The following is a 16,093-nucleotide window of genomic DNA, read 5'->3' as shown; positions in this document are numbered from 1 at the left end:
AGTTCCTGACGTGGGCCATGACAAAGAATGAAACGATGGAATAGAAAGAATGCAATGTCGCTGGTGGTGTCGTCAGGTAGAGCAGCAGTTCAACATACCGTTTAATGCGATGAACTGCGGTACTGATCCATCGTTTGCCAGCGGAAGTTAGCGGTAGCAGCCTGTACAGGTCACTTTTTACAAGTCAGAAGGCATAAGAGGCACACCAATGAATCAATTTTGGGGTTTCACGCGCCAAAACCACAATTTCAGTTTGAGGCACGGAAGTGGCCGTAATAAATCGTGGGCCTGATGAGGCGGGAATTCTCGGCGTTGGCGCAAGCATACAACTTTTGGCACAAAGGAACACATTACTCGCGGGCACCACTGGTGCCGCAAGCGCCCATAAGTATCCAAGACGCCTGCACGTGCCCATTGTTGGCCGTGGGTGTGGAAAGGGTCGCACATATCCGAACCCAAAGTCCTCGGGGTAACACGGAGCCACTTTCAACCATCGGGCTAATAGTTGCGTCGATACAGGCTTCACAGCCCACGTAATCATGGACAGTGAAGCGAGCAGATGACAGGGAACAGGAAACGGTGCAGGGAACGGGAGATGGGAGAGATAAAGGTGAGCCGTAAAGGAGCTCCAAAATAGAGGCCACCCAGGGATTCTTGCGCTGTTCTGATGCAAAGTATGGATGTCGACCGATGCAGTGCATCAAAGGTGGAGAGAGAGGTACTGTTAAGTTAAGTTACGCTTACTGTAGGGTGGCCGTGGAGAACGTGACACAGCCTCTGCGTGAATGTGCTTGCGGCCTCAGCAGTAGACTACATGTATTTCGTAGCCTTTACTGTGAAGATCCAAGCGGGAAAGGCGTCCAGAAGGGGCATTAAAGAGAGAGGATAACCAAGAAAGGACATGATGCTGATTCATCTTGAAAAGCCTCTCGTTTAAATGAGGCGAAAATTTCCGAGTGCCCAAATTATGGCTTGCCATTAATTCACAGCCACGCTCCTTACCTGACGGACGAGTATCAATGAACCGTATGCATGGTCTCTTATCGAGGAGGCGGTAACCGGTCTAGCTAAGGCCCGTGAAGTGAACAAACAAGATAACCAACGACAGTAAAGTTCAGAAGAAAGGAGCTGAGATTTCAACGCGCACCGCATTTGCACAGTGGGTGGGTGCTTCGGCGTTGGCCGGCGTTGTTGACGGCTGCGTCTTCTGTCGTCTGCCCTACGTAATAAGGATTTACGTGCCGAAACCACAATCTAGCTTTGAGGAAGGCCGTATTGGTGGACTACGGAAATTTGGACCACCTGACGTTATTTAACGTGTACCTAAAACTAAGCACATGGGTGTTTTCGCATTTCGCCCTCCATCGAAATGCAGCCGCCATGGCCTGCTGTCGTCTTCGCTCAATACAACGTTAGTGCAATTGTGGCAGAAAAACACGGAGATGTGCGCCGCGGTAGCCGCCGCGGTAAGTACGAGACTGTGTTAATCAGAAGTAGACCACTGCAACAGTTGCAACTCCAACAAAAAATGGGAAATGTGCGAATACCACGCACTACACACGGCCGACTAACAAGCCGTGATTACCACCGTTCCGAAATAAGATAAAACTTATACAGGGTGTGCAAAATCAGGCTTTGTAGTTTCTTTAAAATGAAGCCCTTGGGTACACGCGAAGACCACCTGTACAAATAAGTTATGTGACCAGGGGGAGACAGGATGAGAATTATCGCTGTCAGCACCGAAAATAACTAAAACTGAATAATTAAATTTTTATTGATTGCAGTATGTGAGTATTCAAAATAAGTGTATTGAAAAGTTAGAAGTAGTCGTGTTTCTAAACAGTGTAAGTTGAAAAAATTCTTCTAGCATGGTCTGTGCTCCGACATATCCGACGCGAAATTTTAATTGTCGTTGGCATGAATGAGCATGCAAGATAGTTAGGATCGACGCAAAGCCCTTGCCTCATGTAACTCGGCTGTTGGGTGCGGCGTTTATTCTGGAAACGGGACGGAGGCGTTGGCATAGATAACTGTCCCTCTTGACCTCTCGGCTGGCGAATTAAAAAATTGAAGAAACTGGAACTGCTATCGTAAGAAGAGACTGTGCAGCCTATAAAGAATCCGGCAGCTAACATGCCGATATAATGGTGCGAGCACAAAAGCCCGATCGCAGTGAGTGTGCGTAATGATGACTAGACCTGAACTGAATTGAAGGCACTAAAAAGACGATGGATGAAGAAGGAACACACAGGGCACAGGGTGTCTGTGTGTGTGTGTGTTCCTTCTTAGTCCATCGTCTTTTTAGCGCCTTCAATTCAGATCATGCTCAATCAACACGCCCAACTATCCATCCTAACGATGCCTAGACGAATGGGCACGGTTCTTGCCTTGCTGCGCAAGTAATGTGACGGCTGGTATTCAAGTACTGTATCTTTTATTCAAATCAAGAGCAACAACTGCACTCCAGCAAAATGACGATGGAGCAGTATCGAGTGGTTCCCATGGTTCTGTTGCACAAACGAGCGTGAGCACCTTTTCTGGCACGAATAGCTAGGGTGTCGAAGAGTAGATTGAAAAGTATGAGTGTGCCCCCGAAAACAACAGGAGGGGCGCCACGTGGTTGTTAGCCAACGTGACATTCTACCTGAAAGTAACGGACGCGAGTGGTGCCAGACGCACGAGGAAGTCGCCGCCACCACCCTCTACTATCCTGCAGGTTTAGAGGCAAACTCTACGTGAGGGGCCATTCTGGTCCCTCATAACGCGCACCGGGTCAGTGCTCTCTCCCTAAAGAGATGGGGATAGAGGTAGTGCCACGAGACAGTGAATGGGCTGCTACCACGGAGGGAAGAAACAAAAGAAGAGATACTCTAACGTCACGTTTTGAAGCCGGAAATAGAGCCATGCTGTTGTGCTTTTCTCATCGTACCCCCAATCAGTTCGCCGGAGCAGATTGCACGAGCTTTGAATTTCCATTACTACAAGACGCCGGAAGTGTGTGCTGCCGAAGTGCATCAGAACAAAGCCTGTGAAACTTCTCCAATAGTTTTAGTGGAGAAGACGCACTTCTGTGTTTTCCGTGGCACGTTGAAGACGACGAAGACCCAGGCTATAATTACTTGAGAAAGCGAGAGAGAGAAATAACGCTCATTTGCACCCGCAAAAAGAGCCACGAGAAGTCAAGTGTCCTCCTGTCTCTTTGGCTTGCTCCTCCCTTTTAAGCTGGCTGATGCTCCTTGGAGCTCAGCGGCGTCCAAGGCCATGCGGATGACTTATCTTTGATCATCTTCATTCGAGCTGGTCATTAAGGTTTCCCAGGATTGTATATCTCAATCTGGTTTACTTTATCTAGGACATGTCTATATTATGTGGATCATGTGCGCTTTTGCGCCGCAGTGTTTGAAATTCATGTTCCCAATGTTATCGTGCCATCTCTTCAGAATGTAGGGGTTGCAGATCACCCCCTCTTGGCGTTGCCTCCATGTTATCTCTTCTTGCTTACTTAATTTCTTATGCGCCTCTGGCGGTGTTTTCCTTCCCATTATATAACCAATCAGAATTTTGCTGTAAGTGTTTATGCCTTCTTCATTTTATAGAGGCTCTCTGGCTGGAGAAGCTGCATTAGTGTACCGGTAAATAAGCTCTCGGGCGAATGCGTGCACTTTCTTGTTGCCGGGCAAGCCGTCATGGGCAGGAGTCCATATAAGGTTTACTAATTCTTCTGGAATGGGTCCTTTCTCCAATATGTTGAGCGTCCCTTTGGAAATTCTACCTGCGGTTTAATTCCTAATGGCTGTTTTGGAATCTGACACAATAATTTTGACCCCTTTTTGAGTGAAAACTACGGCTATAGCCACCCCCTCTGCATCCTCCACTATGTTTTGTGGGGTACTGCAGCTCTTTGAGTTCTCACCGTTAGCCTGTGCTGTCACTGAGATAAAACCTGGTCAGTTTTCACATTCTGCTGCATCCGTGTAGAACACCGCTCCCTTTTTATCTATTGATTTTGGTAATGCTTTGACCCTGTCTTCTCTCCTATCCTGGTTGTGACTGGGATGCATATTCTTCGGGAGTGGTGGTATGCGTATCCTGTCTCTGATTTGGGACGGAATGGCTCCCGTGTTTTTTACTTTGTTGTCAGTTTTGTATCCTAGTTTCTCTAGAATTCTCAGACCACCTCTGCTTCTCATTAGTCTCTCTTGCTGGGAGACTAGTGTGGCATCGATCTTCTAGGGTGCTTGAAATGCCCATGTTTGGTATCCTCTGCATAAATGTACATGGTGGCAGGTTTAGGGCTGTTTTAACTCCTTTCCTAATGACGATTTCTATTTTGTTTTTCTCAGCCCTTGTTAGTTTAAGGTACGCTGTTGTGTATGTGATCTTGCTGATCGCGAAGGACTGTACTATCCTTAATAGATTAGCCTCTCTCATGCCTGCCTTCTTGTTGTAGATTCTTCTCAGGAGTCGACATGTTTGGCTTACGGTCATTTGAAGCATTCTTATAGTTCCCGTATTTTTTTCATTGTCCTGAATGTATAGGCCTAGCGCTCGTATAGCTTTTATATTTGGAATCGCGTCCCCATTAACCGTGAGTTTTATCCCGTGGTTAGGGATTTTCTTTCGCATTTTCTGTGGACTGATGAAGAGAGCCTCCAACTTCGTAGTTGAACATTTAAGTTCGGCTTTTTCTAAGTGCTCTTCAATTCTATTGATGGCCTTTTGCAGCATTTCTTCTATGTGGGCTTCACTGCTTCTATTTATTCATAGGGTGATGTCGTCCACACAGATCGTATGCTCTAGACTCTGCAAGTCCTTAAGTTTGTGCGGGGGTCCCATTATTACTATGTTAAAGAGAGTGGGTGAGAGCACAGAGCCCTGCGCTGTACCCTTATTGCTGAGCTCAATCCCTTTCTCCTCGTTACCCTCTAGACTGACCTTTTCTGTTCTGTCATGCAGCAAGTCCTTTACATACACGTGGGTACGTCTCCCTAAGTTTAGGCTATTCAATTGTTCTAAGATTGCCTTGTTGTCTACGTGGCCCAATGCTCTGGCCACGTCGAAGCGAACGATGGCTTTCGTGTCCTTCGTTCGGTGGTCGATAATTTGCTCTTTAAGATGTAGCATGACATCGCACGCAGATTGGTGTGCTCTGAAGCCTATCATTGTGTCAGTGTACACGTCTTGGTCTTCCAAGTATCTGCTGATTCTAGATTGTATCATGCGTTCCATTAGTTGTCCATTATCCCTCACGCGTGGTGTGAGGGATATTGGTCTGATGCTTTCGAGACTGAGCTTCTTCCCCGGTTTTGGAATTAGGACTAATTTAACCTCCTTCCATTTTGTGGGGATCTTACCCTTGTCCTAACAATCTTGCATAAAATTCATTAGGTTTACTATTGACTTGTCGTCTAGGTTCCTCAACATCCGATTGCTGATTCTGTCCGGTCCTGCAGCTGTTTTCGTTCTTAGTCTATTCACCTCGGCTCTAACTTCTCCTACCGGGACGGGTCCTTCCAAGAGAGGGTTCTCTTTCCTTTTGTACCCCGGCAATGTTTGTTGCGGGCCGCTTTTAAGATATCTGTGCTTAACTTCAGCGAACAATTGTCTATTACTACCTTCGCATTTATACATTAGTTTCTGCATGTTTCTATCCGTGTTTGATTTGCTACTTTGGGGACCTAGTAGGTGCCTCAATAGTTGCCATGCATTTTATTTACCAATTTTGTCATCGATCTGTTCGCATACGCTATTCCAATTTCGTTTCGTGAGTTTGAGTATCCTTCGCTCTCTCCGTTCAGGTGCGCTAACGCCCTCCTAATATTTCCAGTGCTTCTATTCTCTTTCAATTTTTGCTTTACCTGCCTGTTTCTCCTCCATACTCCGACCATATTCCCCTCTACTACCTCTCACATTTCGTCTGCCTCCGCCTTCTCCGCGGCCTCTTTAACCGCTTCCAAGAGGGCGTTGCTCCAACTGCATAAATCCTTGAGCTCCTCTTTTTCGGCACATTTCTGCCTAAAAAGGTTCCAATTTTCTGCTCCGATCTGCTTGGGTTTGCGAGTTGGTATGCCGTGTTCTGCCACCGTCTTTATTATTCTGTGGTCGCTACCCAAGTCCCCTCCCGTGTTACACCATCGTGCGGTTATGTGTCCCCTGTGAGAGTAAGGACTAGTGTAGTGTACTTGGAAACGCTATTTCCTTTTCTCGTCGGAATTCGAGGATCTGTTAGTAGGGTTAGTCCATGCTTGGAGATAATATCCCATAATTCTCTGCCTTTTTGTTGCGAGGTTTCGTACCCTAAAAAGTTTGAAGGTTCTGCATCACGCTCCAACGTCAGTTTGTCTGATCATCAGCCTCTGCTGCGAGAAAGACAGCAGCCGAAAAATATTATCAACTTTCGAGAGGCCGAGACCAGCAGAGAGACCTTCAGGAGCGTGGTTGATTTGTAAATGTTGACATTTGCGCTACCAGTCCCAGTGGTCCTTCGAGAAAAACAGCACATGACTTCCGCCACACTTTCTCCCACACGTGCTTCCCGGACCCTCCCCTGCGCTTTCCTTCCTCTATGGCTGCTACTCTCAGTCGGACAAAGATGACGGTGACGCAGTGGCCAGAGACACGCTAGAGCATTGCATTCGTCGCCGCTGATTGTTGCAGCTGTAACCTTATACATAATAATAGTTTCTGAATGCAAGTTATTCCCATAATATTCTACATCATTCGTTCAAACGTTACAGGTGTATTGCATAGTCTTAAGGGGGTTACATTGGGTATGTGTGAGTTGTCTGAAGTAATGGACGTAGTAATCGGCAATGAAACGAGTGAACACGTCCCTTCATAGGTGCAAACGTGGAAAGTGCGCATACGTAACTGATATCTGCATACAAAGCATGCGGCACATCGATAATAAATATTTTATCAAGGGGCTAAACATGACCAAGTTCTCCACCGTAACAGGTCATTCAGTGTTGTATGAAGTCGATTGCAGACGACTATGGGCTGGAGCAAGCGTAAATGTCAAACGTGGGGAAAAGAGGGGGAATGATATCTTTGCGGCCTATGAGGAGTTCCAAAGGGGGGAAGAGGACAGAGATTAAAGCTGTCGTCGTTGCGAGTTGAAATATCATACTTGTTTTTCAAAAGCATCGCTGCAAAATAGAACCAAAGAGACGTGAACGCGCATATGAACCTTCGGAGACAGTGCCAGAGAGAACGGGAACAACGGCAGACACGTACGGCGGTATTGCGATGTCTTCTAGAAGGACCAGCTTAGCGGGAAGAGAAGCGACGTCAGCGAGGGACACGTCACACAGAGCCAATAGTTCGACTTCCGCACGCGCGTTTCACGAAGGCGTTTGTCCGCGAGAGCAAATCTCAGCCAAGTATAGCATCGTGAGAGCTGGATGGCAGAACCACGCACGCAAGAATGTCGGAACACCCTCCATAACAACTCTTGGTGCACATGCTGCCGAAGGTTGAGGAAGCTAGGCATTTGCTGGGCGAGAGAAAGCTATGAAAATGGCGTGGTAACTTAGAGCGTTAGAAAAGCGTTCGTTTACTACCGACCACGGATGCTCAAGTAATAATTTCCCCAACGGTAGGGGCACCGTCAACAATCAGGTTGACAACGTTCGGAGTCGACAAAGCAGGACTTGTACAGATTGATCGTGACGCAGTTCGTGTTTGCATAACTGCGGCGCTTAGTTTTTCACCTTCGTGGGTAAAGGCCGACGATTCATTGAAGACAACGAGCGGCGTCGTGTGGAAGGTGAACAAAGTACTAGTAACGGGCGCTCGGCTGGTGGCCAGCTTGACTGCATTGTGGAAAGGCTGCACGTCGTTGCGGGGAAATGTTTGCACAAAGCCATTAAAGGGCAGCCTGCCGCGCAACATGCCCGGGTATATCGCGCGCATAAGATATGCCCCTATTGTCTTGCGTGTGCTAACGTTATACAATGGTGCTTGGAGGTCGATTGACGGGATTATGAGCGAGTGGCAATGGCCGTGAATCTATCGCAACGAGAGGTTGGCGAAGAGGCTGCACGGCCAGGGATGCATGAGTGGAGAGGCGATATGGCATTGCTGATGTTGCACTAGCGGAGCCTCAGCAACTTGCGATCTTCATTAACCCACCGCGACGTCGGGGCGAGATGTGCAAGAGGCGGTAGCGATAGCTGCTGCTATTGTCGCAACCCAGTGAAGCGTAGCAGGGAGAGCTGACATGCGACTTGCTTCCGCTCGAATGCTTCAATTCGTTTGAGCTAGAGAGAGTGATCAGAGAGGACGGACATGGTAGACCGGGCCTTGTCAGACATTGAGAGGTGCCTGGTCTGATCTCGCTGCTTCCTCCACTGGTTAGGGCTTTGACTCAAATTTATGGGCTCTGCTACGAAACATGTATCTTGGGGATCAACCTTTGCAGAATATCATTGGCGTTCTCTTTATTATGTGTTTCACCTTGCTGCTTTCAGGCATAGAAGCACCCACACGTTAGCACAGGTCTAGAACCTCTTCAGCGAAACTTCTGAGTGTTTCACCTAGTTGTCGCCCTGGCTATCTTAACCATTCCTCGGTGCCCAATTTGCGGACGGTGGGGCGTCCGGAAACATCAGCGAAAGTGGCTTTGAAGGCTCACTAGGACTGAAAGTCAGCTTCGTAATTTTTATACCACAGTTGGGACACGCCGGCAAGGTGGAAGATGACGTTATTTAACTTCCTATCTTCCCATCGATTGTGAAGGATCACCCGTTCGTATGGAGAGAGCTAGTCGTTGACGTTATTCTCATCGGTACCACTGAATACCGCTGGATGTCTATACCGATGAGCGGCAGAGCAGTTAACGGACAGTGTCGGCGAGGTCTGCTGCATTGAGTCAGGCATGACCGGGGCCAGAGTCTGGTAACAGAGTTCGAGATTGGCGATGGACTTGAAGACCCAGCACATCTACCATTTGTGAAAAGGTGTATTGAACAGTTCAGCTGGTAGGGCCATAACCATAAGGTTGGAATCATCCAGTGCCGCACCAGAACCTGTAACGAATCATTTATTCATAGGAGCTCTCAGGTATGGAACCACCTTCCCGGCGCAGTTGTCGCAATCAAGGACAACTCAAGGTTTTGTTCGGCCTAATCAGACTTCATTACTCCGGGATACAATTAACTAATGAAATTTGCTGTTTATTGCTGCTTTGTTTATTTACTTGTGTATGTTTTTTACCCACTCCCCTCTGAAATACTTCGTTCTTGAAGGTACAATAAAATAAAAAATTAATAAATAAAATAAGAGCATCCCAGAAGGCTGGCGAGGGAGATCAGGAACAGCTGGAAGACCGAGCAGCTCAAACTACTGCTAAGCACTAGCGATCCGGCTGAGGTACTGTAAGCATCGTATACACGATTTAGCAAACCTTGGCCGTGCGCTCTTGTTCTTCATTGAATTATACAGATTTTCCCTTTTTGCTATCTTTCAGTTCTTATAAATCCCTTACCTTTCCATCCTCTACCTCCCATATGCTGTCTCTCTCTTCTTTAACAAGTCCTTCCTGCCTATTTAAGCTCTCAGTTAGCCCGTGCCTGGCTTGCAACTTTCTTGACCTCTCTTTCTTCTGTGCCCACGATTGTGAGGCGCAGATATTTGAATGCTTTAACCGTCCATTTATTGTTATCATATTGCTGAGTTATAATTGAAGCCAACTTTGTTTTATTCTCTGACTTCGAATGAGGCCCAACCCTTGCCACGCTGTAGCTGTCGCCTTTGGGGTTTTACCGTGGGTCTCCAGACCCAACAGGCCTACCTACCTTTGCCTAACTTTCGACTTTGACAAGACGTGCGATTTTAATATTTCCTCCTGTGAACATTAATCGCAGCGCCTCATATTTACTATACTCCCGAAGTGTTCTGTTGCATTATTGCTTCATTCCACTACCTCATTCTTTCTTATATTGTCGGGGTGGATGCTTGAGTACATTTTGTTGTATACACCGTGCCATTCATATTGCTTGACTATGGTTATGAGTGGCTGTTGAATCGATATCACTTGATTACCGCCTCTAGAGATCATAACTCCTTATTAATTTGTGCTAATCTCAATGCCTGCATTTGCCACTGCTTCGCCATAAATACTGGAAAATCTCTGTGAATCTTTTTTGTTGCCCACAAGTAGCATTACGTTATCCGTCTCTATCACCCCAGGGACCTATTCCTGGAAAATTTGCCCACTACGGATGCGAGAGGGACAAAACTTAACACACTCATTTCTAATTTTTATCATGTGCCCTTGACATAACGCCTGAACAACAACGGAGAGGGAGGGCTGGTCTGTTTCAATGCACGGTGAAATTTTAGTTTGCTTGCGCTTCCGGTCCTGCATCTATTTTGTACTCAGTACGTCTTTATCAGCAGCTCCACGAAACTTTCACCTATGCCCTCTTGCTTTAAGGTATTCTGCAGCATTTCACGGTCTTCGTTGTCGTAACGTCTTTTCCATTCTCGACATTCACAGCCGATTGGCGTCAAGCCCCTGAAGTATGCGCTTGACTGGCACAATGCTTTTATCCCGCCGATTGACCCGCGTGAAAGTACGGAAGAGGCTATGATCCAAGTCAGCTTTGATTTCTCATTGACTGATGGTGAAAGCGAGGAAATATCATAGCAGTGGAAAAGTGTACTCTGAAGGGAAGCTCGCGGAGCATTTTGTGTGACACAACGCTTGTTTATATACTCATCCTCTCCTAAACGTATCTATCGCCTATCAAATCTTAGTTGTTGATGTACCTCGTCTTTCAGGGTGCCTACTACTGGTGTCCAGGGATAAGGCAGAAGACGTACCAGAGCACTGCTCAACCAATTTTGCAGACATATGCAGTGTGACAAGCAACTTGTACAGCCAAGAGCTGTGTCCGGATGACGAATAACACAGTTCGAGTGCTGCAGCTCAGTTTTTACGGCTGAGTTCGGAAGTTTTGTTCTTTAAGTTGCACCGAACTTCATTTGCTTATTATAATGCACCAGCGCTCTTCTTCGAAGACACTTCTTACCTTATGGTCAAGACAAAGATTGCGAGAAATAAAGCACAGTTACTTAAGTAATATTTCATGTCATCAGCGAATACAAATATTGCGATATCTTGAGTTCGAACGAGAGTACATTGCGAACAGATTGGGAAATTGCCTTGGAAATGGACGCCGTTGCGCCTTGAATACCAATGCAAAATCTCCGTGAAACTCACAGTTTTCTTAAATCAATGAAGGGTACTTTTTTGCCGCCAAAATGAGCAATATAAATAACATCAATAAGGCGTAAAAACGGAACACCAACCAACATAGAGAGTTTGGGAAATATGAGAAGATGTTCCGGCCTTTATCAGAATCTGTCCAGAAAAGCGATAAGAGACTACGTTCTGTCAATCGTCTCATATTTCTATGTTGAGCTAAGAGATTTCCGTTGTTTTCTGTGAAATATTTATGCTTGCCTAGCGCGTTTCGCAAGCAAGGTGAGCCAAGCGGCTTTTACATTCCCGAACATTTTTCTTGGTCAGTGTTCCCTTTCTTTGACATGCCTCTTACCGACCAGACGTGATTGCGTCAAACCCTGTATTTCGTCGCCTACATAACTGGCCATGAATATTATAAGAGACCGATAACGACGAAGCTACAGTGTAGTAGAAGGGGCTAGTCTGCTCAGGGAGGGCCCGTGGCTGCGGATACTTTTGTAGACGTCACCAGGTTGCGCCACTTCAGCAGCGGCTACATGAAAGCCACACGCTCTGCAACGACGGATCGTTGAGCCGGTTGTGCTTGTATATGTTTGTAGCCTGGTTTTCATTTATTCAAGGTCCTAACATGCTCCGAGGTGGAGTATAACGCGAGGAGGTCTAACAAAGGCTAAGCCTACTGAAAAGAAGAGCGAGGCAACTCGGTAATTTCACTGTAAGAAGGGAAGTATTAGAAAATAGTCATCCGTAGATCTCACAGTTTTTGCTTGTACATGGTTAGGCGGCAGAAATTTAACTGTGGGAATGCACATGCGGTTCATGTAAATACGTGTAACAAATAAAAACCTTATCAACCAAAACTACTGCTTCGTATGGAGATATCACTCAAGCAATACATGGACATAAATAAAGAGACTGCCTGCTTAATTTCTAAAACTCCCAGGATCAATGCTTGATCGCAGATAGCAAAATTAATAATAACAAAATGAATATTCGCCAAAGTGCTGAATGCCTTAGGTAATGTGGGTAATGCGAACCGACATGACACTTAGTTTTGGTTAGCGAATAACAATTTGTATTACGGAAGATTGGTTTGCTTATTGGTTATTCATTGAATATATATATATATATATATATATATATATATATATATATATATATATATATATATATATAGACAATCCATTAAATCATTGTTTATTTATTGGATAACCGATAATTTACTCAATCCACTTAATAAATATAATTAGGTTGAGGTACTGTCAATAGATCATAAGCATTATCAGTTTTATTTACCTTAGTTATCTAACAGTTGGATAATCAACAATAATTGAATATTTTCTACTGCGTGTAGCGTTCCAAATTTTATTTTAGTACGACAACCACTCTATATTTTGCAAACTGGAACACCTACGCAAAAACGAAGCTTATATTTTAAACGAATACGCCGTTTAAACTACATAAACTGCGAAACAATCACTGACAACACAAAATTGGACGCACATGCTAGCGGCGCACATCCAGCACAACTGACAACAGGATTGAGCGACGGGAAACCCGGCGCGACGGATGTTGGCAGCAGCGCTGCTTTCGCATGGGCTGACATCCATGTATCGGACCGTTCGGCACTTTTGCGTCATGGCAATGCATGGCGCATGCCGCACCTGAACACAGTATCCCCATCTGGTACACTGTAAAGAAGCGGCAAAGCGCTTTTTACTGCAAAAAAGAAACGCGCCAACTCAAACACGAAGAAGCAGAAGATCCATGATGATGGTGGCTTTCTACGTATGAAAACGATGAAGTACATTAATAGTGCTTACAAAATGTTGTCAGGGCAAGCTCTTCTTTGGCAATGCGATGTTTGTAGCTGCCTCAAACGGCAATGGCAAGGTCACTCATTCATTCCCGTCTTATCAATGTGATTGAGACTACCCTTGCCGTCGTGGTTAAACACACAACAATCTGCAGTTTTAGCGCTCACTTCATTCGGAGTTTCGATTGGAGATTGCCGCCTCTAAGCTCATCCCACCAGCTGCTACGTCACTTTGGCATGGTTTTAATTAGAGGAAGTGAGGACCACCATTGTATTATCTTCTGGGAGCTACTCTAAAACCATGTTCTCGCCACGTGGAGAGGGCGTATGCATTCCACCCTGCGCGCAGTACCAACAACTATTGTGGCCGATATCTTCTTGAGGAGTCAAGCAACGGCTGCTGTATTATACCAACAGCGCATTATGGCCGTAATCAATTCGCTATTTAGATAAAAACAACATGAGTCAGATGACGTTGATACGGAGATGCAAACACTGAACCAAACACGTGCTGGTGTACTACATGTAGCATGGGAAGGTGTTTCATGCTCTTTCAGTCTCTTCCGGTGCTTTGAGACTTCCTTTCGTTACTACAAAAGAACCGTTATTGGGCCTTCGATATTGACGCTGCTCGTTACCGTTGCTAGCCTGCTCTATGGTTTAGAAGGGACAAAAAAGTGAGACACAAATTGTGCAGCATACAAAATGCGTTGCATCATTACTAGGTAGGTGTGGTACACTTCCATTTTAACATGCAGTGCGTATTTGAGGCTTGAAAACTTGTTCTGATGGCGCCTTTAAATCTTAAATGAAGAGAAGTGAACAGGTAAATGCAGACAAAGAACAGAGTAGGAAAACAATGAATGAGAAAAAAAGTTTTTATTGAATTAACGTGTGTCAACAAAAGCGGGCTACACTTAAGCAAAACGATAGCGGTGAACACTGTCAGTGATCGTCGAAATCTGACGAAGGGGTAAGGCACGTCGGCTTTCATACATAAGTCGTTGAAGGCTCCAGCGTAATCAATTTTGCCCGTATGTGTTCAAGAAAGTACTGCACGATGGGCGTCGCGCATGCAATATGATTATAAATGGTTCAGCGAAAACAAACACAAAAGATGGAATCAACGATAACGTTCGAGTAAGTAACAAATAATGCCGCCACTTATTGAGCGATAATCTTATATTATTAGCATGCGAAATGCAGCCCCCCCCCGAGAAAAAATGGATAAATAAATACAGTATATATCAATATATGTGGGCTTATGGCGCAAGGGTCAACAATGGCAAGTAAGCGTTAATAAGACGATAAAAAATAGCCCTGAAATGCAATGGCACATTTAAAAATAGAAGAAACAGCCACTTTCTCATTTGGCAGTTCATGTTCAGGGTTAATGGTCTCGAAGATGTTGTTTATTAGAAAGCAATCTATTTCCGTGTGTTTTGCATTAGTACACATCCGTATCCGTCGCCAAAGCTATAGGCATGCGTAGTTGGGACAGCACGGTACTAGTGAGTCCCAATAAAACGAGAAATTTCCCAGGCGTGTAATTCTTTCAAATTTGAACTGTGATTACCTTCATGTAAGTATTACTCGAAATGCAATGTTATCCCTGTCACACAAGACCTTGCTGGAAACGCTGGAAAATGCTGGAAATTTTTTAATGCTGGAAGAATTAGTACCCGCCTTTTACAACATTGTCATCACTGGGATCGCGAGAACGTTCCGTTCTCGCGATTATGTATAATCAGATTGAGCGTACGTCGTTTGTCGCAAGACAGTAGCCTCCTGTCCTGTGTGCTTCTTGTTGCCGTCCAATGTCTCTTTTCGCGCAACTTAAGGTTATCTCAAGTCGCGAGCACATTACTACAATGTTCAGGCCCGCACACGAGCGTTTAGATGTGGTCTATTAGATAGTAAAAGCAGCCAGTGACATCTTCAACTGAAGGCTACGTATGCTTCCCGTTCAATCTCTCTTGTTAGTAGCTTTTAGAATATTATTTCACTGTTATACACGTCCTTACGGAATCAATATAAAGTTGTAATAATGTGCGATGTACCACAGTTGACAGCTGTAGAACTTTCTTTCCAAGAAAGAACGATATTGTGTAATTAAAAATCTTAACATGAGAAATTGAGAATGCTTCAGTGCAATAATGACACTCTTTAGTCCCCGCAAAATCACATTTTACAGCAGATTTCAACCCCTCTAAGTCATAGTTCTTAGAACTAGTAGTCACCAACGCCGTCCGGGCAAAGGTCCCGACTGTGCGCTGGAACAACTACGCCACAAGTGTCCACAAATTGGGCGATGCACTCTTCTGGCACGGAATCTTTAACTTCTCTCCGGGCCCACAGTCCACATTCTGCACCGAAAAATGAAAACTATTTAAAGCACTATACGTTACAAAATGAAAGCTTAACCATTTCTAAGATGGGAAAAAATTATTTGACGCGTTGACCTCTGCTTTTCGTCTCGACTTCGCTGTTATTTTCGGCACAAACAAGAACACAAGCACACGACGATCTGAGTGATTTGGCAACAAGACATTTTAAATTTTATTGAAGAGAAGATTTGTTCTAAGTGCCTGCTTCAATTATCGTGGGGTACTGAACAGTAAAAGAATTCAACCACCATAAGTAAATTTATGCCATAATTCTAGTTGTGAAATGTTGCGTATGCAGTGCTAGACGCCTGTTGATAGTTAAACCGGGTTTCAGAATTTACCCAAGCTCCCTCAACTACGCTTTAAAGCAGCACAACGCAGCAAACAGTATAACGTTGCAGTGTAATTGGACTTAGCAATGCTGGAAAAGAATGAAATAAAGGGGGTTCAATATACGTGGCGAAAGCAAAACGTAAAATGACTTTTGCAGCTTCTCGCACAAGGATTCGCTAACACTGCTAATATCCAGCGTTGAATTAGTGTCGCCAGCAACACTGCTACGCAACGGGCCACTTTGATTCCCGCGTTAGTCGTCAGAGTGTAGCAGACCGTTAAACATGGCAGTGCAATTGTAGATCTGCACCAAGGAGAAAATGAGGGCACTGATTCGCTTTTTCT

The 16,093-nt window shown here is 45.2% G+C and overlaps 1 protein-coding gene across 1 annotated transcript in view; it reads left to right on the top strand.

Moving 5' to 3' along the window:
* Positions 1-11,108, top strand: part of LOC142584164 (uncharacterized) — a 29,163-nt gene extending 18,055 nt beyond the window's left edge. The window contains exon 5 of the mRNA XM_075694333.1: positions 10,786-11,108. Within this exon, the coding sequence (XP_075550448.1) occupies positions 10,786-10,913 (128 nt within the window). The 3' untranslated portion in view covers positions 10,914-11,108. The remainder of the gene's footprint in view (positions 1-10,785) is intronic.
* The last annotated feature ends 4,985 nt before the right edge of the window (positions 11,109-16,093 follow it).

This window comes from Dermacentor variabilis, chromosome 6, assembly GCF_050947875.1.
Source record: "Dermacentor variabilis isolate Ectoservices chromosome 6, ASM5094787v1, whole genome shotgun sequence".
NCBI classification, from domain to species: Eukaryota; Metazoa; Arthropoda; class Arachnida; order Ixodida; family Ixodidae; genus Dermacentor; species Dermacentor variabilis.
The sequence above is the reverse complement of the archived record's forward strand: the minus strand, read 5'-3'. Positions and strand labels throughout refer to the sequence as shown.